Below are 24972 nucleotides of genomic sequence, written 5' to 3'. Positions count from 1 at the left end.
CAAAAACTGCCTTTACATAATTGTGGCTTTTCAATAAAACTTTATTTACAAAAAAAAAAAAAAGGCAGGGGCCACATATGGCCCACAGGTTTACTGACTGTAATCTATTCACAAGGTCTTGGATTCAGAGAGAACAAGAGGTCCTTGGTTGGCTCTGCAGGGGACAGCAAGCAGGGCCTTGGAACACTTTGGGGGAGGGGGGTCAGAAGTCTCTTTCCTTGGCAACTTGATTTTGGGGGATGAGTCGAGGTACTGGGACAGTCATGCCAGCCAAGGCCATGTTGCTTGCTTCCCCCTGGAGTCACTAAAGCTACCTGGGATACTTGGCTTTATAAAGTTCTAAAACCGCAGACTCTCAGCCTTCCGGAAGGAGTGTCAGGACGCAAGGATCTCAGGGTCACAGACACCGGTGGTCTGCAGACCAGTTCTGAGGAGATGTCCAGCGTGAGCAGGGGGTGGCCATGTCAGTTCTAGAGTGAGGCAGCAGTAGTCCACCCCTGAGCTCCACATCATGGCTGAATCAGAGACTGAGTGGGGTGATGCACGGCCTGACCATGTAAATGACCCAACCCTGGCCATTTATAGATGGGACATAGTTTAAGGAGAGAGCTCATTGGCCCGAGGCCCCCGACAGAGACACAGCATTGTCCACCAGGAGTCTCCAGTGGAAGTCAGCTGTAAGCAGCGATCAGATGGGTGGCCCAAAAATATTTTGACCTTTTTTTGTTTCATTTTCTTTTTGTGTATAGCCTTGGCTGTCCTGGACTTACTTTGTAGACCAGGCTGGCCTCGAACTCACAGCGATCCGCCTGCCTCTGCCTCCCGAGTGCCGGGATTAAAGGTGTGCGCCACCACCGCCCAGCTATTTTGACCTTCTGAGAGCTTGTTTCTTCTCCCCTTTAGCATGGGTCTCAGGCTGTGATCAAGACTGAGGCACAAGTCCTCAGTGTGGTATGTAGGGAGAGGCTGAAACCAGCCCCGTGTCCGGCTTGAGGCCTGTGTTCTCCTGATAGGCTGTGGCCCCCAGGTTCCTGAGGGGAAACAGGAAAGGGCTGGACAACGTAGCTAAGACTATCTCAGAAGCTCAGCGATGCAGTGGCAGAGGGACAGCGGGCTTGGGAACAGCACTGTGCGTCCACATTTATACCCACGCTCTCCATGCTGCTCTGAGGTTCAAGCATGAATTGGGTCTGGAAAGGGAAACACACATGGCTGGGGCAAGGAGGAGCTGTGACAGGGACCCTCCTGCGGCCTGGGGACAAGTGCCGGTCCCATGGTAGAGGAACACTGGTGGGTCTGACATCCTCCTCCTCCTCCTCCACTGGACTACAGTGTGAACCCAGAGGGGACAGTTGCAGACTGTTCTGAGAGTCCAGCCCCAGATGCCAGGCACTGCAGGGCTGTGATGGGGTCAGAATCTCAGCAGGAGCCTGGGCCCGGGTCCCTTGCTGCGACAGTTCCACCTCAAGGCCATCCGTGCCAGGGTCACAGCAGTAGGCAGATTCTTCGTTTTTTCTGCCTCTGTGCTTTCTTCAGGGCGCTGAGGGCCACCTTGGCCGCTTCCCGGAAGACATCTTCCACGTTCTCCCGGAACTTGGCAGAACATTCCAGATAGAGTGCAGCTCGCATCTGTTCACAGGCATTCAGGCCCTGGGAGGGCATAGGAAGAAGAGGTACTAATTAGAAGAGGGGCCTGAGCCTCCCGGCACCCACCCCCCCCCCCCCAGAGTCTTAGGAGTTTGGAGTTGGCTTTGGAGGTCCTCCAGAGTTGGAAACGCAACCTTGGTGGGAACCCCTGTCTCTGTTCCAGCCCTGGCCAGTTTGGTGTTTGCATGGCTAGGGCCAGCTGCATCTCAGTCTATTCCTTGTCAGTGCCATCCTGGAGTGAAAAAAATAAAAACAAAAGTCTTTCTTTTACTATTATTAGTGCTTATTTCTTTCTAGTTATTTGAGACAGGGTCTTACTAGGTGCCTCTAGCTGGCCTGGAACTTGCTATGTAGAAGAGGCTGGCCTCGAACTCACAGAGATCCATCTGCATCTGCTTCCTGAGGATTAAAAGTGTACACCACTTTGCTCTCTATTTTTTTAGATGACTTTTTTTTTTTTTTTAAAGATTTACTTATTTAGCCGGGCATGGTGGCGCACACCTTTAATCCAGCACTCGGGAGGCAGAGGCAGGCAGATCACTATGGGTTCGAGGCCAGCCTGGGCCAGAAAGCAAGTCCAGGACAGCCAAGGCTACACAGAGAAACCCTGTCTTGAAAAAAAAAATTTTTTTTTTTTACTTATTATTACATATACAGTGTTCTACTTGCATGTACACCTGCAGGCCAGAAGAGGGCATCAGATCACATTACAGATGGTTGTGAGCCACCATGTGGTTGCCGGAAATTGAACTCAGGACCTCTGGATGAACAGTCCAGTGCTCTTAACCTCTGAGCCCTCTCTCCAGCCCTTTTAGGTGACCATTAGACCCTTGTTTGTTTCAGCTCTCCAAAAGCCTGCTCAGGCACTCCAGTTGAGAAGACCAAGGGCTGGGTGGTTTCTGGCTCTCGGTGTTGAGGGATCATGGATCTGCGCGGTAGCGGGGGACCCTGGCCCGCCTGTGTGGAGCCCTGGCCCACCTGTGTGTAGGTGATGGGCTCCAGCTGAGCTGCCCGGAGCTTGCGCAACTGCTCCTTGTCCTTCCTCAGGTCTGTCTTGCAGCCGATAAGCACCACGGGGGTCCCTCGGCAGAAATGTGTGACCTCGGGGAACCACTGAGGAGGAAGAAGGTGGAGTTTAGGGCAGAGACCACGCTGGGGCCCCTATCCGCCAACCTCAGAGGCAGGCGGGACATTACCTTGATGAGTACGTTGTCATAACTGGTGGGGTTCATGACGTCATAGCAGACGAGGACGAGGTGCGTGTTCTGGTAGGACAGAGGCCGCAGCCGATCATAGTCCTCCTGCCCTGGAACCAGAGCGGGTCAGAGGCATGAGTTTCTGACTGCCTGGGGTCCCTGTCTAGGCTTTGATTGCGGCGCGGGGTGGGGGGTGGGGGGATGACCTCGGGAGGGGGGGCTGCTTTCCTCATTTATAAAATGGGTAGGACAGGGAAAGGGGTGACAGACTATACACCATCAAACCCAGGCAGCGCTCAGCTGGGCTGGCAATTGAGAAGAAACAGCAAACCCCAGCCATTCTGACGAGGATGGGCGCGCCCCTCTGCCTGACAAGCCTACGACTCACATGGGGTGGGGGTGGGGTCTTGCCCATTCAGCTATCCCCCAAGGCCCGGAAGTGGGCGCAGGGCTCCATGGTTTTGGGGCTGCTGCATGGATTCCTCTGGCCCATTCTTGTAAGTGCTAATGAGGTAGGAATAAGCACGTTTATAAGGACATCTCTCACGGGGCGGGACAGTCAGCTCCCGCTGCAGCTGATGTCCATCTGGGGAACACGCAGCAGCCTCTGACACCGCCCACCACAGCCCCTCCAGTCAGGACCTAGAAGCTTGACCTAGGCTCGTTTAGCTTTTGTAAAATTTGGAAGTAACTTTTCTGTTTGCTTTTGTTTTTCCAGACAAAGTTTCTCCATGTAGCCCTAGCTGTCCTGTAACTTGCTGCATGGACCAAACTAGTTGTGTGTGTGTGTGTGTGTGTGTGTGTGTGTCTAGACAGGGTTTCTCTGTGTAGCCTTGGTGTCCTGGACTTGCTTTGTAGACCAGGCTGGCCTCGAACTCACAGGATCCTCCTGCCTCTGCCTCCCGAGTGCTGGGATTAAAGGCGTGCGCCACCACTGCCCAGTTGGAAGTAGCCTATTATTTTTTAAATTTTCATTAATTTATTTAGTTTGTTTTTGACATAGGATCTTACTATGTAGCCTTGGCCTTGCTGTGTGGCCCAAGCTCGTCTCAAACGCTCAGCCATCTGCCCACCTCAGCTCTGTGTGCTGGGTGTACCATCACGTGTAGCTGGAGGAGGCTCCCAGAGAGAAGAGAATTTTTTTCCCCCCAGACAGAGTTTCTCTGTGTAGCCTTGGCTGTCCTGGACTCAGCTTTGTAGCCCAGGCTGCCCTCAGATTCACAGAGATCCGCCTGCCTCTGCCTCCCAAGTGCTGGGATTACAGGTGTGCGTCACCACTGCCCGGCTTTTATCCTTATTTTTTTAATTAAAATTTTTATTTATTATTTAAGAATTTCTTTTTTATTTTTTGTTAGTTAAAACAATTTTTAAATTTAAAAATTCTGTCTCTCTTTCCTACTCGCACAACTTTAAGTTGTCTCTCAAAAACAAAAAACTAATACAAAGGCTGGAGAGATGGCTCAGAGCACTGTCTGTTCTTCCAAAGGTCCTGAGTTCAATTCCCAGCAACCATATAGTGGCTGACAATCATCTCTAAGGAGATCTAGTGCCCTCTTCTGGTGGGCAGATGTACAAGTAATAAATAAATCTTTAAAAAAATAAAAATAAAAATCTAAACCGGACTTGGTTGCTCATGCCTTTAATCCCAGCACACGGAGGCAGAGGCAGGCAGATCTCTGTGAGTTCGAGGCCAGCCTGGTCTACAAAGTGAGTCCAGGACAGCCAGGGATGTCTCCAAAAACCAAAAAAAAAAATAATTTTTTTAAAAAAATCTAATACAACATCCCCAAAATCAAGAAAACAAAATAAAGCCATACACATGCTCCAATAAAAACAAAAACAAAAACCACCATCTGGAGGCAGAGGCAGGTGGATGGCTGTGAATTTGAGGCCAGCCTGGTCTACAAAATGAGTGCAGGACAGCTAAGTCTACACAGAGAAACACTCTCCAAAAACAAAACACCTAACTGTAACCAAATAAAAGCACATAAAACCCCCTGTGGAGTCCATTATACAAATCGTCAACTTGAGGCCTGTTGGAGTGCTTGATATACCCAGTGTTACTCTGTTGTAGATTTTCCCTCTCCCAGCAGGTATAAGTGACAGGTCAGTGGTTAACCTTTACCCTAGTGACTAGGTTTTCATGCATATATTCTCTCTCTCTCTCTCTCTCTCTCTCTCTCTCTCTCTCTCTCTCTCTCTCTCTCTCTCTCTCTCTCTCTCCCTTCCCCCCCCTCTCGTTTTAATTGTTTTATTGGGGCTTGAGCACTTGCTGCTCTCCCAGAGGACCTAAGTTCCGTTCCCAAGATGGCTCACAATCATCCACTACTCCACTTTCAAGTTTCAAGGGATCCGAAACCCTGTTCTGATGTCTGGGGGCACCAGGCACATATGGTGCTCATATGTGCAGGCAAAACACTGATACAGAATATAGACCAAAAAAAAATTGTTTTTGAGACAGGGTCTCTCTGTGTTAGCCTTGGCTGTCCTGGACTCACTTGGCCTCGAACTCACAGTGATCCACCGGCTTCTGCCTCCCGAGTGCTGGGATTAAAGGCGTGCACTTAAAAATTTTTACATTGACTTATTTTGGGGGCTAAAGGGATGGCTGAGCAGTTAAGAGCAGAAAGGACCTCTGCCCAGCACCCAACTTTTAAAAATTGACATATTTTCTAAGTAGGAATGAGTGTTTTGAATCACTGGCTGTCTCTGTACCACATGCCATCAGAGTCCAGAGGAAGACACCAGATCCCCTGGGATTGGAATTTCACAGTTGTGAGCGGTGCTTGGAATAGAACCCATGGCTTCTGGAAGAGCGGCTGGTGCTCTCAATCAGCCATCTCTCCAGCCCATCCCTTTCTGTTTGTTTTTAAGATGGTCTCACTATGTAAGCCTTGGCTGGCTGCTAACTCACAAAATCTCCTCCCTCTGCCTCCAAAGGTGTGCACCATCAGGCAGGTCTGGCTCCTGCATACGTATGTGTGTGTATTTTGGGGGAGTTCACACAGGATTTCTTTGTGTAGCCCTGGTTGTCCTGGAACTTGCTCTGGCTGGCCTCAAGCACACACAGATCTAACTATCTCTGCCTCCTGAGTGCTGGGACTAAAGGGGTGTACCACCACTGCCCAGCTGTGGCTTTTTATTTTTCGAGACAGGGTTTCTCTGTGTAGCCTTGCCTGTCCTGGACTTTCTTTGTAGACCAGGCTGGCCTGGAACTCACACAGTGATCCACCTGCCTCTGCCTCTGCCTCTGCCTCCCAAGTGCTAGGATTAAAGGCGTGCACCACCACGCCCAGGCCTGTTTTGTTTTTTTGAGATAGGTTTTATGTATCCCACGCTGGTCCTGAACTACTGACCCACCTGCCTCCAATTTCCAAGTGCTGGCAAATCATATTCCAGCCCACCCAACTTGGGACATAGACAAATAATAAAACCTGTTCTGTGGGCTGCCACCAGCCAGTAGCTCTCTAACGTGCAGGGTTTATGAGAGTATGCACAGCCATCGTGATGACAGCTGAAGCAGGGAAACTACACTGTCACTGTCCTTTGGCCCAAGCCCCCTCCTCGCTACTACCAGGAGGCACCCTTTGTGGGATGGTGGGGCACTGGCTCAGGATGTTATCCCACTAAGCAATCTTCATGTGCATCCAACAGGATAGCTTCCAGCCCTGTGTGACTGTTCAAATGTCAACTAATTAACAAGAGAAAAGAAACTGAGTTCCTTGGTTGCACTCGGCTAGCTACATTTTAACTGATTAATTGCCACACCAGGCTGGTGGCTGTCAATGCAGAGCCTGTGCACAGCTTGCATCTGTGTATTGCTTGCTAGTGGTCCTGCCCCCAGACCATCCTCTCCAGATTACCAGTGGTTTCTATTTTTTTGAGATAGGGTCTCAATATATAGCCTTGGCTCTCCTGGATCTATTTAGACTCAGAGGTCTGCCTGCCTCTGCCTCCTGGAGTGCTCTGACTAAAGGTGTGCATCACTATGGCCAGCTACCAATGGCTTCCTGTGCCAGCTCTTTCCTTTCCCCCCTCAAAGAAACCGTTCAACATCTGGCTGCTGGATAGATTTTTTTTTCCAATAATTTAGTTTTAGTGCATTGGTGTTTTGCCTGCATGTATGTCTGTGTGAAGGTGTCAGATTTTAGAGTTATAGACAGTTGTAAGCTGCCATGTGGGTGCTGTGAATTGAACCTGGGTCCTCTGAAGAGCAGTCAGTGCTCTTAACCACTGAGCCATCTCTCTAGCCTCCGCCCCCAGACTTTTTTTTTTTTTTTGAGACAGGGTCTCTGTGTTAGACTTAGCTGTCCTGGAATCGCTTTGGTAGACCATGCTGGCCTCAAACTCAGTGATCCGCCTGCCTCTGCCTCCCGAGTGCTAGGATTAAAGGTGTGGGCCACCACACCTGGCTCTTTTTATGTTTTTCCGAGATAGGGTTTCTCTGTTTTAACAGCCCAGCTGCCTAGACTCAATTTGTAGACCAGGCTGGCCTTGAACTCACAGTAATCCACATGTCTCTTGCCTCCTGAGTGCTGGGATTAAAATGTGCGCCACCAGGCCGGGCACTGCTGAAGAGATCTTAAAACAGTATCAGATTGAGCTGAAATGCTCAGCTTTACCATGCTGGCCTGGAACTTGTGGCAATTCCCCTGCCTCAGCCTCCCTAGTTCTCAGGTTATGGGTGTCTACCATCCCGACCAGCTTTGTATTTTGTTTGTAAACACCCACACTATATTATTTCCTTTTTCACAGTAAACATCTTCTATTTTTACCTTCATTTCATCTTATGTTGGTTTTTGTTTGTTTGTTTGTTTTTTGTATCACCGGTGTAGCCTTGGCTATCCTAAAACTAGCTTTGTAGACCGGCTGGCCTCAAACTCACAGAGATCCGCCTCCTGAGTGCTGGGATTACAGGTGGGCGCCCCACTGCATCGCCATTGTTTTTTGTTTTTTGGGTTTTTTTTTTTTTTGAGACAGGGTTTCTCTGTGTAGCGTGGCCATCATTTTAAATGTCTTGTTACTATTCTGTTGCTGTGAGGAGACACCATGACCAAGGCAACTTTTTCACCCCAGAGCTGAGGACCAAACCCAGGGGCTTGCACTTGCCTAGCTAAATCCTCACTGAGCTAATCCCCAACCCCAGCAAAGGCAATTTGTTCTTGTTTTTCGAGACATGGTTTCTCTTATAGTCCTAGCTATCCTGGACTTGCTCTGTAGACCAGACTGGCCTCGAGCTCACAGAGATTCGCCTGCCTCTGCCTCCCTGGGGCTGGGATTACAGGTGTGCACCACCACACCTGGCTCCAAAGGCAATTTTATTTATTTAAGATTTATTCATTTATTATGTATACAGTGTCCTGCTTGCACACCAGAAGTGGGCATCAGATCACATTATAGATGGTTGTGAGCCATCATGTGGTTGCTGGGAATTGAACCCAGGACCTCTGGGAGAGCAGCCAGTGCTCTTAACCTCTGAGCCATCTCTCCAGCCCCCCCCCACCCCACAAGGCAACTTTTAAAAGAAAGCATTTAATTGGCACTTGCTTACATTTTCAGAGGCTTGGTCCATCATTATCATCACGATGGGAAGCATGGCACTCAAGAAGTAGCTAAGAGTTCTACATCTGATATGCAGGTTACAGAGAGAGAAACTGGGCCTGGAATGTGCTTTTGAAACCTCAAAGCCCACTAACAGTGACACGCCTCCATCCAACAAGACCACACCACCTAATCTTTTCCAAACAGTTCCACTATCTGGGGACCAAGCATTCAAACATATGAGCTATGGGGACTCTTTTCCTTCAAACCACACTCACAGTGAGTGTGAGTGTTTTGCCTGCGTATTTGGATGGGTGGGCATCATGTGTATTCCTGTGTATACAGGATGACCTGGGAGTAGAGCTACAGATGGTTATGACCCATCCTGTGGGCACTGAAAACCTAGTCCGGGTTCTTGGCAAGAGCAACCAGTGCCCTACCCGAACTGACAAGCCTTCTTTCCAGCCTCACTGTATGCTTTAAGAAAAAAAAAAAAGGTTTATATATTTTATGTGTATGTTTTCCTCGCATCTATGTCTGTGTGCCATGTGTATGCAGCGCTTGCAAAGGATGTCAGATCCCCTGGAATTAGAGTTACGGAAAATTGTGAGCTGCTATGTGGATGCTGGGACCTGAACTCTCAACCACTGAGCCATCTCCTCCTCCGACAGGCCTTCCCTGCTCTTAGCATGTCTTCCAAGTGTGCCCCATCCAGCCAGTTCCAGACAAGGTTCCACAGACACAGACAGACCTGCTTACTGTCTCATCTGTAGACAGGGCACACTGTCAGGACAGAGATTCACCACGTCTATCCTTAAGAGTTTCTGGCTGCTGGGCCTGGTGGCGCACACCTTTAATCCCAGCACTCAGGAGGCAGAGGCAGCCAGATTGCTATGAGTTCAAGGCCAGCCTGGTCTACAAAGTGAGTCCAGGACAGCCAAGGCTGTCTCAAAAAAAAAAAAAATAAATAAATAAATAAATAAAATAAAAAAGCGCTTCTGGCTGCCGGGCATGATGGTGCATGCCTTTAATCCCAGTACTCAGGAGGCAGAGGCAGGCGGATATTGAGTTTGAAGCCAGCCTGTTCTACAAAGCAAGTCCAGGACAACCAGGGCTATTACACAGAGAAACTCTGTATCAAAAACAAAAACAAAAACAAGCCGGGCATGGTGGCACATGGCTTTTCTCCTAGCACTTGGGAGGCAGAGGCAGGTGGATCACTGTTGAGTTCCAGGCCAGCCTGATCTACAGTGTGTGTCTGGAACAGCCAAGGCTACGGTGGAGAGACCCTGTCTCCAAAAACCCAAAAAAACCAAAAACAAAGAGGGTTCATGGCTCCAGGAGATATTCAGGAAATACTGGCTAATCGTTGGCTTGTTTCGGTTCAAGTGGCAGCAAAGACAAAGGCTGAGATGTGTGGGGCTGAGTGACAAGGACTCAAACTATTACATTGAAGCCTGCCGGCTGGGTCAAAGTGGGTGGGGTCAGGTTGCTGTAGGTTGGAGGAAGTGGAACCACAGTGGGCTGAAGCGTTCACATACACTGCTCTGGTTGTTCCCTCTTCCAGAAGGTTCTCCTGACAGGTCGCAGTTGGCTGGTTCTCTCTCTTTACCTTTGGGTCTAATGAGAAATGTCACATCTCCTCCAGGGACCTCTCCTTGACTACCCTGAAGCAATGGCCTCTGTCTGTCTGTCCCATGACAAAGGTTTTCTTTCTTTTTCTTTCGGCTGCATCTTACTATCTGATGTCACAATATATTTTATGACTTTTGCCCCCTCCCCGGGTAGGGGGGCCCATTGCAAGCCTTGGGAGTCAGGTGAGCACAATAAAAGTTGAGTGAGCAAAGGGGGAAAAGCTAAGTCCAGCCCTGTGCCCACACAGCCCTGTGGCATTATGGGTGTGTCACTTCCTGACCTGTGCTAATCCAGGAAGCACCCAGGAGGTGAGCCAGCCAGGCAAAGTTCTTGTTAAGAGTGCAGGTGGCTGAGGAGAGCACCTCTGTCAAGGTCACAGTTGGGCACTCTGTAAACTGCAGTGCCACACAGCTTAGTCCTCACTGCCAAGGTAAGGTGCCTGCCAGGCCACTCTAAAAGTGTCCCCTCAAAGGATTCCCGCCTTGGATTGAAGCCCACGTTCAGTTTTCTTCTTTGTGAAATGGAGCTGTAAAAGCAGGTTGGTTTTGATGAGAGTAATTACAAGGATGCTCAATGATAGTAGCATTTACCTGTGAATGTTACCCTCTAAAAGATGCTTTTTAAAACTTAATTTTGAGTAGGGTGTGGTGGCAAATGCCTGTAATCCCAGCACAGGGGAGGCAGAGGCAGGCGGACTGCTGTGAGTTCAAGGCTGGCCTACTGTACAAACCAAGTCCAGGACAGCCAACACTACACAGAGAAACCCTGTCTCAAAAAACCAAAATAAATATGTAAATAAAATTTAATTTTTGTATAAATGTGTGCATCAGTAAATAGATCTGCACACTTGAGAATGTGGGTGCCCATGGAATCTGGATCTCTCTCTTTAATGACATTTTTATTTTATGTGCATCGGTATTTTGCCTGCACGTATATCTGTGTAAGGGTGTCGGATCCCCTGGAACTGAAGTTCCAGACAGTTGTGAGCTGCCATATAGGTGCTGGGAATTGAACCCAGGTCCTCTGAAAGAACATCGGAGTGCTCTTAGCGGCTGAGCCATCTCTCTAGCCCCATGTCTGGATCTGGTAAAACTGGACTTAAGTTTATAGAACACTCTAAACCACTAAGCTGGCCCTGCACGCGCACACGTGTGCACACACACACTTAAAACACTGACCATTCCACAAAACAAGGCAGGCTTTAGTAGGCTTTCTTTTCTAGCCAGAGAAACCAAATTACAGACAGGTGACTCACCCCACACAGCTAATCACTCTGTAAGTGAAAAAGGGTATCTAGGTGTTTTTCCTTCAGCAAACACCAGAAGTCAGGTAAAGAGCTTCCTTCTGGACACCTGAGATGGCTAATCTTGGTTGTCAACTTGAGACATCTGAGAAAAGGGACCCTCAGTTGACAACGGCCAGCATCAGATTGGCCTGTGGGCATGTCTTTGGTGCATTATCTTGATTGCTAATTGGTGGAGGAGGGTTCAGTCCACTGTGGGCGGTGCCACCCCTGAGCAAGACAGTGAGCAGCATTCCTTCATGGTCTCTGAGTCGGGTCCTGCCTCGTTTTTCCAACCTGAGGGTCATGACCCCTTTGGGGAGGAGGTCAAGTGACCCTTTCACAGGGGTCTCATATTGATACTGATATTCTGCATATCAAATATTTACACTGCAGTTCATAACAGTAGCAAAATTACAGTTAGGAAGTAGCAACAAAATAATTTTATGGCTGGGGGATCGTTACCACATGAGGAACTTTTTTTGTTGTTGTTGGTTTGTTTGTTTGTTTTGAGACAGAGTTTCTCTGTGTTAGCCTTGGCTGTCCTGGACTCACTTTGTAGACCAGGCTGGCCTCGAACTCACAGTGATCCACCTGCCTCTGTCTCCCAAGTGCTGGGATTAAAGGCGTGCGCCACCGCGCCCGGCGAGGAGCTGTATTAAAGGGTCACAGCATTAGGAAGGTTGAGAACCACTGGTCTAGGTTCTGTGTGAAGTTCCTGCACTGGCTTCCCTCAGTCACCACTGTACCACTGTACATGAAATAAACCCTTCCGGGGCTAGAAAGATGGCTCAGAGGTTAGGAGCACTGAATACTCTTCCAGAGGTCCTGAGTTCAATTCCCAGTAACCACAGGGTGGCTCACAACCATCCGTAATGAGATCTGGTGCCCTCTTCTGGCCTGCAGGTGTACATGCAGACAGAACACTGTATACTTAATAAATAAATAAATAAATAAATAATTTTTTTTTTTTTAGGAAAAAAAAACTTTCTTCCCACAAAGTTGTTTATGGTCACTGTTTTACTACAACAACAGAACACTAAATTAGGACAACACAAAATAAATAAATAAATAAATAAATAAATTAGGGCAACACCCCGGCCCTGACAAGGTTGACAGGAAAGGCAGGTGGCACAAACAGCTGTCTCGAGGGAAAGGGGGCCCCTGGGAGGGAATGGGGTGCCAGCTTAGACCCTAGTTCCTCCTCGGGCTTGATTTCTACCTGGCCTGACTTTTCTTAGGAGCGAGTGTGGGTCTTTCACAAAGACAAGGAAATTTGAGCTGGTTTGTGATAGCACATGCCTTTAGTCCCAGCATTTGGAAGGCAGAGGCAGGCAGATCTCTGTATTCGAGGCCAGCTTGGTCTACAGAGCAAGTTTCAGGACAGCCAGGGCTACACAGAGAGACCCTGTCTTGGGTGGGTGGGGGAGACAAATTTAGGTACTGCTGCCCCATGCTTCCCTCGAGGGTAGGTCTGGACACCCACTGCTCACGGGGCATGACTTGCATATACATCTGGGACTTTAGTACTTTCTCTCCTAAATCCTTTTTTGTTTTTTTTTTTTTATCAAGACAGGGTTTCTCTGTGTAGCCTTGGCTGTCCTGCACTCGCTTTGTAGACCGGGCTGGCCTCTTAAACTCACAGCAATCCACCTGCCTCTGCCTCCCAAGTGAGTGCTGAGTTTAAAGGCGTGCACCACCACTGCCCGGCTCTTTTCTAAATCTTAATTCCTTTATCTGGCATAGTGGTGATTGGCCCTGTCCTGATTGGGAAACAAAAAGACTTTGGGCCTGAGTAGAGGTGTGACCACAGCTATTGTAGTTTCTATGGGAACCAGCAACTTCCAAGGTAGGTTAATGACCTGGGTTCAGTTCTAACCCCTGTGTCTCTGACCTGTTTAGGGGACCTCCCATCCCCCAGGTTGCTCTGTTACCCTGTTTTGCCCATAAAGAGGCCTAGTCACCTGCCCATATTCATACAAGCCATCTTGAGCACGCCATCGGTTCTAGTGAGAAATGGGGCTGCCGGCCAGAGTCCCCCTGAAGTCTCGCCCGTTTTCCTGCGGCTAGCAGTCTGTGTGGGGCAGGTGGAAGTGAAGTAGTCACCCCACCTGACGTATTTCCTCCGTGAAATGGGGCTTTCCCTTGACCACGTTCCTTTTCCGGGACAGGGTCCCTAAGTCGTAGAACTGTGTTAAAGAGTGGCAATGTCATCAGGCCACGATGCTCCCCAAATCTGCTGGGGGGCGGCATTTGCACTGCAGAAGGTGACCCGTTTTGACAAAGTGTTGGTCAGAGAAGGGGTGGGCCACATGAGATGGGGAAGCTGCCGAAGGAGGAACCCACTTTTACTAGGTCTGATGGGGCTCTCCCTGCTCACCCCCTTACCTCCCCGGGGACCCCTCTCGTCCTGACCCTTGTCTTTAGCAGCTCCTGTTTCCCTCCTATTTTTTCCCCTACTGATTCTCAAGCAGCTCCCCATGCTTCTGTGCCTGCCCCCCCAAGATTAGATGATAGACACCCCCACTGCCACCATAACACCACCCTTCTGCCCAGGAACCTTCTGGCCTCACCACAGCTTCCTGTCTGAAGATGTCAGGGTTCAGGGGAGGCTCCTGGGGCTATGGGTGCTAGGGCCCCCGCCCCGTCTACCTCTTGAGCACCCAGTGCTTCCGCAGGATGGAGACAAGCAGGCAGGCAGGCCTTGTGCGAGGGCCCTGTGGGCACGGAACTAGCATTTCCTATGGCCATTGCTCCATATTGGGTTTGTGAAAATACCAACTTTTGTGGGGGTCATTCTTGTCTCGTGATTCTGATCACTGCTGACTAGGAAGGCAGGCCCCTCTCCCCAGTTCTAGAGCTTTCTATGACATTTATTAGACTCGTCTCTAACTCAGTCATTGCCCTCGCCCCCTTAGCCTCCACTTTTCTCAGGTCTAGACAGTTACTGGCCATCATTTTCTACCACATTACCCCAAGACCCGGCCACAAGATAGAGCTGACTCATCTCCCCGATGATGAATTTATTTATTCCACAGTCACTTCTGGAGCCTCCTTCTGACAAACACTGTACACACACACACACACACACACACACACACACACACACACACACACACACATGAGAGGAGTGACCCAGCCTCACAAGTATACTGCTCACCGGCCAGGGAATTTCCCCCTACTTATTAGGACTTCCCTAGTCATGGTGGACACTCTTGAGGGGGCTTCTAGATCCTCTACCCCCTACAGAAGGAGCTGGGGCCAGAGCCATGTTAGTGTGCATGCCTCAGGAGGCTGAGGCAGGAGACTGGAGAAGTAGAGGGCAGCACAGGCGTGTTTGAGCACTGGGTGCTCAGCATGTCTGAGGCCAGTCAGAGGAACAGAGACCCTGGCTCAAACAAACTCAGAGTTAGGACTGGGGCTATAGCTCAGTGGTGGAGTACGCACAGGGGTCTGGTTTTCATCTCTAGCACAAAACAAAGAAGTCTAAAGACCAGTATGTGCCCAGCTGCCCAAGAGCCAGCCCCCCTGAGGATATGAATTTGGTTTTATTCTCTTGACTATTTTGTGTGTGTGTGGTTTTTTTCGAGACAGGGTTTCTCTGTGTAGCCTTGGATGACCTAGACTCGCTTTGTAGATCAGGCTGGTCTCAAACTCACAGTGATCCGCCTGCCTCTGCCTCCCAAGTGCTGGGATTAAAGGCGAGCGCCACCACAGCCGGCTCTCCTGACTGTTTTAGCTCTGATGAAAGATAAGAAAAATTGAGCCCCAGGTGCCCCCAGTGGCACAATTAGTGGAACTAAGTCAGGAGTCTTGGCCTGAATAGACAACCTAGTGACAGCCACTGGGGTCTTCCTCCATCCCCCCCCCCCAATCCCCAACCCCCACAGCCTCTTGGGACAAGCTTTCTACCTAGTAGCAGCTTTCTGAACCCTCATATGACACACGATTGCCTGGTATGTCTTTTGGGCGTCTTTCTTTTACTAGAAAATGTCCCAAATGCTCTCTGCTTTGGTCTGGTGGGGAAAACGGTCCTGAACAGGGAACTCTGGGATGTGGTAGGAAAGGCTGATGGCAGAGGGAGGGAAAAAATAGACTTCCTGGCCTCTCCTGGAGCTGTGGGGCGGTATGCAATACCTCTGCTCAACCAGAACTTCCCCCAAAGTGTGGTCAATGGTCCTGCCCCTCCCTGGCTCCTAGATAAGAGACCTGTGAAAGTAGGTCCTCCAGACAGACTCTTAACTGCTCTCTGGGACACACCTCAGGAATTCCTTCCTCACACACTTGGGGTTAGGGAGAAGATGGACGGGGAGCCTCAGTGAGCCACCCAGAGGGGTGGGAGTCTCTCCAGTAGAACCTGCCCACTACAGGAGCAAGGTAGAGGCTGTGGGGACAGCCCCCTCCTGAACTTCTCCGGGAAGGGTGGGGAGGTTATCTAGACTTGGGCTCCATCTAAGACCACAGGCTTTTACGTATACAAGGATGGACTAGCCGGGGAAAGGGGCACTCAGTGACGTGGTTCTACCCGAGTCACCAAACACTGAGTCACAGAACTGGGTGAGGTTCCACCTGGTCCAACCCTTTACCCTGCAAAAATGTTGATGACATCCCGAAGGGAATCCCAGTGACGGCGGGCTGTGAGCAGAAGTTCCCTCTTCGAGGGGCCAGCTGTAGCAGATGGAACCTTATTTTGACCCATTTCCTTTTCTAAGGTTGTCTGTTTCCTCAGTGAAAAAACCAAGAAAACACAGTATGGACTGTAGCTCTAGGATCCCAGAAGCCAGGGACACAGGGCCACTCACAGGGCCTTGGCGGGGAGGGGGGGTCTCAACATCCAGTCCTGCCAGCCATATGCAGCGTGCTGGGGTCACAGCTCTGATCAGTATCTCACTAACGCAAAATTATAGGGCCCAGAAACGCAGCCCATTGGAATCCAAGCCCCAGGGGACTCTAATCAGCGACCACAGTAAGTAATGAATTCTGCAACCTTGGGGGGCAGAAGTACAACCCACGTTTTCTAGAACCACAGGAGAGGTACAAGGGTGGCTAACAGAACATAGCAATGGGGGGGGGGGCGCTGGGGGGGGCGGGAGCTCAGAATTCACCTCAACCTCCACTTAAAGCTGAGATGGCTGAGGTCCTTTTGGCTCCCAGAGCCTCTCAGCCAGCTAGCGTCCTGCAGGGACCAGGCATGTTAGGGTGTCAGGGTGGAAATGCCCCAACAAGCAGGGGAATCCCTTGGGGGATGACCACGGGGACCTCCTGGGCTCTGGTGCACTCACCAGCTGTGTCGTAGAGGTTGAGGGTCACCTCCTTGTTGCCCACTGTCACACTAGCCGTGTACTTCTCAAACACCGACGGGGCATAGTGCTGTGAGAGAGGGGGTCGGGTTGATCTTTTAAGGGGTGCAAAGGAGACCTGGAGTCCCAGACATATCCCTCCCCCACAACTGTCTAACACCCTCACTGCATCCAGCTCAGATCTAGCAAACCACTAGGCTCAAGAATTCTGGAAGGGTTGCCCGGAGGAGACACCCTGGAGTCTATGGTCCAGGGTTGGGGCCTGGGTCCAGGCTAGGGGGTGGGGCTCCCCTCGTTCCCTGCAGTTTCAAGCCCACCCTCACCCCTCCAGCCACCTAGTGGGCCTCACCTCGGGAAAGGAGCCTTGGCAGTACACCATGAGCAGCGATGTCTTTCCGCAGCCGCCGTCACCCACAATCACTATCTTCAGCTCCCTTCTCGCCGAGCTGGGGGCGGCAGCTGGGGCCGGAGCACCCGGGGCGTCCATAGCCCGGAGCCCGCAGCGCTGGATGCTGTGCGCTGCCCAGAGCCCAGTTGAGCGACAGGGTGGAGGCGGGGCTGCAGGCGGGACTACAAGGCTCCACCCTCGGGCAGCTGGCGCCACTTCTGCCAGGCAGCCTCCCGGACTCACCTCCCTGCCTCAATTCCCCTCTGCTATGGTCCCACAAACACCTGGGGTTTGTCTTTCAGTCCCAGGGGAAATGAAGCGGCTTTGAGGAACCGGATGCTGAAGAGCAAGCGCAGCGCATCCCCATCACCACACGTCCCTGCACACCCCCGGCTCGTTAGATTCGTGGTTTCTGCGACTTCACGCCGACAGCCCTTGATTGGCAGGCTCCGCCTTCTGGCGAGGACCCTTTGATTGGCCGGCCCCACCCCCATAGAGACTCCTTGATTGGCGGGTTGTACCGCAGTAGCCTGGGTTCGCATCCAGCCCTCGCTTGCTACTCGGCTGATGCGGCCTATTTTAAGTTGTAGCCGCGGTCGTCCCATAGAAGACACCAGAACGTGGGTCGTGTGTGTCCACATAGTCTGACTCTGGCCCTCGTCAGGGTTCGAATGCAGGAATTCTGCTCACCTACCCTTCGGACCCGTTGTTGACCCGCACGGTGGAGCCACGGCGCCCCCTGCCGGGGAATGCCTTCCGCACTGACTTCAGAGGAGTAGCCCGTTGTCTCAAAATACGTGGGCAATATTTGAGCCAGGCTCAGAGGGGTGAACCCAAGCATGACATGTCGCGAGGGCGACAGGTCGAGAGACCTAGTTGAGACTGGTAACCCCCCTCTCTACTAAAAAGTGTTCTGGTGTCCTCTGGCCCTGTCTTTCATCTCAGGAATTCCACTCCCATGACCATTCAAATAGCTCTTGGCTAAGAGCGTAATACAAGCAAGTTTAGCTGGCTGATGTCACTGTGACCCATCCTTTTCCTGTTATTATGAGCTGGGGGTCCATTTCCAAAACCAGGCCGGTGGTCAAGCAGTAGGACCCCTACGGTCTGTCGGAAGTAGGCGGACCCTGAGAATTAGTATGAATATGATCCTCCTAGCTGGAGCAAATGAGTCCATTTCTGTAAAGAAGAGTTGGCAAAGCTCAGAGATCTTCTTGACCTGGGCTCCACCCTGAAGATTCCCGATTTTCAAGTTGTCAGCAAACATCAAGATTTCACTTTGTGGAGGGATACTACCAACCGGGAGTTCCATAAATGCTAGGTCGGTTCTTCTCGTTTCCCCGCCCCCTCCCCATTCCTCCAGGAGACGCAATGCAAGACTGTACCACCTGAGGGCAGCAGCGACCGCCCATGGAAACTCAAAAATATAACCTGGAACCAACCTCCAGGGGTTAGGGAGAAATCCTGTCTTATCCCTGCCCTGGATCAAGGGCCCCTGAGACAAATGGTCAGCAACACGTTCATTCCTTTTTTGCAACTTGTTTATTGAGAAGCAGCCATGTTCCTGTCAGTGTCCAGCACCAGCGAGATCCATTTTGAGAGGACAACTGAGGGACCAGGGAAGGTTGTGTTTGCTGTATTGGGTACAGCTGGGCACAGGGTTGAGCTCGTGGAAGCAGGAGGGGCACCTACCTTGGGTAAATGTACTGCGGCTGGAAAACCCAAGGGGTTGTCAAGGCAACGTGCTACATCAGGGAGGGCCTTACTGCTGGTTGAAGAAGAAGGGGGTGGCCCAAAAAGACCAAGGGGGGGGATTAGCACTATCTCTCAGTGGCTCCCTGAGAATGGTAAAAAAGGAGGGGCAATGTACCAGAACACTAGAAGACAGATTCCTCAGAGGCGTAGAGCAGGCCTCTCTCCAGAGTGGTGTAGACTGCACAAGAGGGAGGTTTCCAGTGAGCTGGGACGCACTCACCTTTGCAAGGACTTCGGGGTTCTTCTCACACCTCTGGGCTTGGTGCCTGACCCCAGGAGGCTGGCTGGTTGCGTGTGCCACAGGAGAATTCACTTAGAAGAAAAAGAACTTGTTCTACGACATACAACCAAAAGAAGGTTCTTGACTTTTCTACAAACTTCCCCCAAACCTGGGTCGGGAGTCCCCATCCTAGGTGACCAGAGCAAGTCTGCAGGAAACTGCAGGAAGGAGAGGCTCCAAAGCGAACAGCTCTGGCTTGGGTGGGTTTCGGGCAGCACTGACGGCCACCGGTTCCGGCCTGCCTCCTCACCAACCCCTCAACAGGAGGCTGGCAGAAGCCCCAGAGCTAGTAGGCCTCGAGAGTTGGATTAGGACCCACCTCTCATGGCGATGGTGGGGGCTGGGTCTGTAGCTAAAAATATCCAGGAATCCAGCCAGCTGCTGTTTAGAGCCTCCTCAGGGGTTAGGCCAGGCCGGCCCAGCGGAAGGGAGACACACACACACACACACACACACACACTCAGCCACCATGGCTGGCTCACTCCCTCACCTGCAAGATGTTCTGGGGTGGGGGTGGGGGCAGGGTCACGCTCTGGTTCTCTAGGAATTCCTGGACAGCGAGAAAGGCCTTGGCTGGTTCTCCTATCAAAACCCCTCAGGGAGCTGCCAGGTGGTCACTGGGAAGACCGGGACACAGAGAGGCCAATGGGTGAGCCCAGGAGAGCAGAGGCTAAACTTTAGTCTTTCAGGCCTAAGTACAAGTTTGGGTGGGGGAGACGGAGGGCTCCACTCCCCTACTTAAGAGGGGCCATAAATCAATAATTTAGCTATCCAAATGCAGATGGGAGATAAAGACTCCAGCTAGAGACTCCACAGATAAAGCAGGGGAGGGGAGAAGGGGTGCAGCCAGGCTGCCTGGGGTGCTGGGCTATCTTATGGACCTGGCTAGGTAGTTAGTCTCCCTTCCTAACAGCTCAAGGAGTGGAGGATGGGCACGTTACTTCTGGAAGCCTGGCTGAAAAGGAAACAAATAAACACGCACACACACACACAAACCAAAACAAAACAGCCAATGTGAGGTGCTAAGGAGTATACGGGACGATCGGAGAAGACACTAGGGTCGAGGTAGCGGTGATGGCTGGGTACTCCGACCCATCTTGGCTGCTGTTTCCCACTCCAGCGTCTGAAAGGTCATATTCCAGTCTTGGGCTCCAGGCCAGGTGGAGCCGGAAGGGGCGGGGACACTGGAATCTGTGTAGTAAAGCTAGTCTAGGCACCTCCCAGCTCAGGCAGGCCTTCCGCTGGCGTGGCCCTCTCTCAGCAGGCCAAAGCAGCCCCGCCCCCAGCTCAGTGGGTGACCAGTGGGCGGGGCACCCCCTCAGGGCCAGGAACAACAGCGGGACAAACTGCCCCACCCTGCTGCCGGGGAGGTGATAAAGGGGGCCAAAAGAAAGGAGAAAGGGAGGCGAAAAAGCTTTAAGTGGAGACAGTCACAAGCTGGCCCTGTCACTTCCATCTTTCCCTTTCAAGCACCATACCACAGTTTAGCGCCTAATTGCCCCTGGAAGCCTGTAGCCCTCCAGGGTACAGCTGACACAGCACGACTTCAATCAATTAGTCTGGGGCTGGAGGAGATAAAGACCACACACCCAAGGACGGACTCTAACCAGAAGCAGAGAGCGCCCTTAGGTAAAATCAACTGGGTTCAAAGCCTTATAGGGTATCTAGAATACGAAGAAAATCAAATGAGGAAAGCGCTTTTCCTGGGCTTTTCTCATTTTGGGAGTGAGTTCAACCCTCCCAGCACAAAAGATAGCTCATCCACGCCTGGTCGCCTGGCCCCTCTGCACCAGAAGGAGCCACAGGACCATTGTGGTTCCTTGCTACCAGACAGCTGTCATGGGAGGGAGCCTAAAATAACCCAGACAGCTGGACAAGGGGGTGTCATGGGCCCAGGCTCTGGGCTTAAAATCAAGACACCTGGAAGCCTGTCCAGGCTCTGCCCGTGGTGGCCTCATAACCTTGGGTGAAGCATTTCTCTTGGGGCCATTGGTGGGTGACCCTTAAATCATGACCCCCCCACCGCAGAGCGGGGAAACAGCCTGGACTCAAAATTCTACGGGAAGAAAAACAGGGCTGGCTGCCTTCCCAAGCAGAGCCAGTTTTCTTTCTCCTTTGCCTGGAGGCTCCAGCACGTGCTTCAGGAAGTGGGCTGGCGGGGAGGAGCCCAGGAGGCGGCCCAGCCCCCACCCCCAGTTGCTGCAGCCACTCCCAGCAACAAAACCTATCACAATGGAGGCCAACTGGTTGTGAGGTCAGAGCAGGGAGTCAGGCCCGCTTAATCTCACCTAATCCACACCCACCAACCTTTTCCAGCAGGTATCCAATCATTTTACATGGGGGTGGGGGGGGGGAGAGAAGCACTGGTCCAAGGTCACTAGTGCGGGCCTTAGCTAACCCACAGCAGCCAGACATGAAACATCCTTGATTAGGCAACAGCGTATCTCCAACCACAGCAGGGAGAGCCCTTCCAGGGTCCCTAACCCACACTTAAGCACTCCCTGTAGGGGTGAGGAGAAAAGGGAAGACCAGAGGCTGCTGGAAGCTCAGACTCCCCCAATAGGAGAAGCAGCCAGCATGGTCCTTGGCACCTGCGGCCAAATGGCTTATCAAAGTAACAACTAGAAACACACTTGGGGGGAGGAGGGGGAGGGGTCAGTCAGATCAAGGGCCACACTACCTTCAGCAGTGAAACTTCCCACCTGGGAGGAGAGCATGCCAACTGCTAGCCACCAAACTGGGGGATATGCCAGGTGTCACCTACCAGGGAGAGTCAGGCAAAGTGGCGGGTTAGAAAGGCAAACTTAGATGCACTTCTTAATGAGACAGTCAAGAGACAGGCACAGTTGGGCTTAGTAGGTTCTCCCCCCCTCAACTCCTGATGCCTGTACAGATGGAGAGACCGAGTAGAGACTACAAGGCAGACCTTGTCGGTTATGCAAGGTCACCACAGGTAAAGGGCCCAGCCTACTTTCATGTCCGGCTTCATCAGGGCCTAGAAACCAGGCTGACCACGCCTGGCCTTGCTAGGAGCCAGGAGGACGCTGTGAGAAACCAGGAAAAGAAGTCAAGAAAACCTTTTCTCTCGGAAAGTTGGCTAACACTCAGGTCTTCTGGTTCTTTGTCTGCCCAGCAAGCCAGACACCACTGGCTCATTTGGTCACCCCAATGGGGCTCAAGAGGAATGGCTGAAGCACCGCGGGCAAGTCTGGCAGCAGTCCGTGTCTTCAGAAGCTTCCAGGGGGCCTTCCCACCCACCATAAAGCACACCACTGGGAAATACTTCGTAGCTCTCCTCTAGTAAGCTGCTAAATTCGGCAGAGAACCGCCCGCCCCAAAAACGCCCTACAACAGAGGCTGGCAGGCGGGGCTGCACTGGACCCAGCAGGCCGCCCATTTCACACACACACACACACACAACCCGCCACATCAGCGTGGGGGAGGGGCTGCAGAACCAGCCCAGCGGGTTTGGGGATCCCAAGCCGCCCTTCGAAGGCCACAGGCCCAAGCCCCCTGAAACAAGTTTTCTCAACTTGGGAAAGGGCTCTTACCTACCTTGGTGGGAAGGCTGTCAGCCAATTTAGGCCTGCTCCAAATGTCCAGAGGACGCAAGGATTGTCTACTGTGGGGATAACCCAGACACTGCTCCGGTCTCCGGTCAAGACCTGTAAATTCGGAGGATCTGTTAAGGCAGTTCCATAGTGTGTAGGTCAGAGAACGGATTGGCCAAAAAGCAAACCAACAGGGTCTACTAGATAGAAAGGGAGCCTCAGAAATGCTGCCCCCCTTTCCCAGCTGACAAGGCGGCCCTCACTCTGGAATGGGTGGGGGTGGGGTGGGGGTGGCTGAGTCACTAAAGTTCAGCCCGGGCGACAAGCAGCAGGAGACGGCTCATCTGCATTTCCAAAGGCCCGCCCTGTCCGCATCCCCTCCCCCAGGAAGGCTGAGATCTAAGACTTTACCCTCGGGCACTATCGCGGCGGGGGGTGTGGAAGGGGAGGGGGGGGGATCCCGAGAGGGAGGCCCCAATCGGCTTTCCCAGGCCCCAAGCCCCCTCCTTTCCAGCACACACCTCCAACCCCTGGAGGCCGTGCCTCTGGCATCCCAAGTGAAGGGACCCAGTCACTGCGAAGGCCTCAAACCCAAAGTGGGACAAAAGGGGAGACCCGCCCCTCCGGCTCCGCTATCAAAGGACGACTAGGGGAGGCAGTGGTGGGTCTCCTGAAGCCCAGTGGGCAGTGAAGGGAGGTTTGGGCAGCCTCTTAGCCCTTGGCTACTGGCTCCTGTTCTGAGGCAGAACGGCAGGCACTGGAGCCAGAGAGCGAGGCCTCGTGCCCCCGTGGGCCTCGGGAGTCTGGGGCTGCTGCGGAGACCAGGGTCTTCAACCCGTCTTCCTCCAGCGCCTCGCCCTCCTCGGCCTCCGCTTCCCCCCCGCGACCGCCACTGCCCCAGCCGCACCCCGCGCCCCGGGGTGGGGGTGGGGAAGGCGAATGCCGGTATTAAAGGTCTGCGACGCCCCCCCCCCAGGCCTAAGGGCCCGGGAGACCCGTCACCCGGATCGCGGGTGCCGTTTCTTGCAGGCTCTTAAGAGGGGCGGGACTGCCTCCCGGCTCTCAGCGACAACCGGGACAAAGAAGAATGGCAGAAGGAAGGAGGAAAGCCGGCCGCCATTAGCCATCGCAATATTGAACGGCCGGGTGGCCCCAGCCTTGGCCCCAACCCGGCCCAGCCCGAAGCCCGGCTCAAAGCCCTGAAAATAAAATTCGTGTTTGGGAGGGAGGAGCGAGCGCGGCCAGGAGGACAGGCAGCGCCGGGCTGCAGGCGGGAGAGATGCTGCGTCATGGTGCCAACATGGACGCCGGCCTTTTGTCCTTTTTCTCTTTGGAAAAGCAGACGAGCCACGGAGCCCCGAAAAGCCAGTTTCGGGGTGCAGAAACCCCACAATCAAATGGGAACGAGACCTTAGCATGGGAGGGAAGGTTTCCTCGCTTTTTTAGCCCCTCCAATCGCCAAAGCACGTCAATTTCTCCTCCGCCATCAAGGTTCAGACCTGAGGCGAGCCAAAAGAACTAGCGCAGGCAGCTCCGTGGATGCCCCAGGGTACGGGGAAGATCTCTCTTCGCCTTTGGAGCAGAAGAGGCAAAGGGGTCTGGAGAGTCCTTGTCCCCTCACCCACCCACTGCAATCGACTGCCAAACTCAAGCTCCAGAAACATCAGCTCCCAATCACCTACAGTCCATGGCCCTGCTCAATCAAGAGTTCCTCGAAGGGGGCAAAAGGCACTTTAAAAAAAATTTTTTTTTAATTTTATTTTAGTTTTTTACTTACCGGCTCAGCCCGGTGCCATGGAGTCTAGGAGAAAAAGCTGGACGGTGTTTTTGGAGGTGTTAGAGAAATAACAGGTTTTGTTGTTTTGTTTAGTTGGGGGAAAAATCTGGGGTAATGGTGTTCTTTTGTTGTTACCTTTTTGTAAGTTACACTCATGGTATTTTCTGCTCCTTCCACGACTGCAAACTTTCCAGGGTTGGGCTGGCAAAAAGGCGGCTTCGCTGAGGACTGTTTACTGCTCTGGATTTAGCAATGGTGTGATCGTCATTAAGAAACAAAAGGCGAAAACACAGTCAAGTCAAACAAAAGGCAAAAACAGCTCACCAGCCATCCCAACCACCATAGAAAATACCACCGAGTTAACGTAGGTGTTTGGCTTGAACCAGCTAGGACTTGTTTTCCAGTTTTAATCTCGTTTTCAGTGACGGCTTTTAGTCTTTTTTTATACAAAGAAGGTCTTCCTTTCTCACCACCCCCCCCCAGTCGAGAAAAACAAAACAGCTGTTTTTCTTCAAATTGATCGATTTTTCTCAAAGTGTACGAGTTATTGGGAAGAAATCTGAATAGCATCTATTGCTGTAAACATTTCCAAAAAAGCTTGAAGCTAAAAACCGTAGCTT

General features: G+C 51.9%; 1 protein-coding gene and 1 long non-coding RNA gene across 2 annotated transcripts; one reads left to right on the top strand and one right to left on the bottom strand.

The window, feature by feature from the left end:
* Positions 1-7: 7 nt before the first annotated feature.
* Positions 8-17304, bottom strand: RHOF (ras homolog family member F, filopodia associated). The gene is made up of 5 exons (XM_084762744.1): positions 16951-17304; positions 16584-16671; positions 2844-2953; positions 2626-2760; positions 8-1650 (listed from the first exon to the last, which is right to left on the bottom strand). Exons 1-5 carry the CDS (start codon positions 17086-17088, stop codon positions 1486-1488), a joined length of 636 nt encoding a protein of 211 aa, XP_084618870.1. The 5' UTR covers positions 17089-17304; the 3' UTR covers positions 8-1485.
* Positions 9650-17424, top strand: LOC311586640. The gene is made up of 3 exons (XR_014775605.1): positions 9650-10449; positions 16209-16267; positions 17292-17424. It is a non-coding gene; the product is annotated as an uncharacterized lncRNA (long non-coding RNA).
* Positions 17425-24972: the final 7548 nt, after the last annotated feature.

This window comes from Acomys minous (assembly GCF_964271855.1).
Source record: "Acomys minous genome assembly, chromosome: 16".
Taxonomy (NCBI): Eukaryota; Metazoa; Chordata; class Mammalia; order Rodentia; family Muridae; genus Acomys; species Acomys minous.
Note: the sequence above shows the minus strand (reverse complement) of the source record. Positions and strands in the feature narration are given on the sequence as shown.

Coding starts and splice junctions, on each gene's coding strand:
- RHOF (XM_084762744.1), bottom strand. CDS start 17,088: ATGGACGCCCCGGGTGCTCCGGCCCCAGCTGCCGCCCCCAGCTCGGCG. Junction 16,672..16,950: donor GCCAAGGCTCCTTTCCCGAG/GTGAGGCCCACT, acceptor CCTCTCTCACAG/CACTATGCCCCGTCGGTGTT. Junction 2,954..16,583: donor CAACCTCTACGACACAGCTG/GTGAGTGCACCA, acceptor CTCTGGTTCCAG/GGCAGGAGGACTATGATCGG.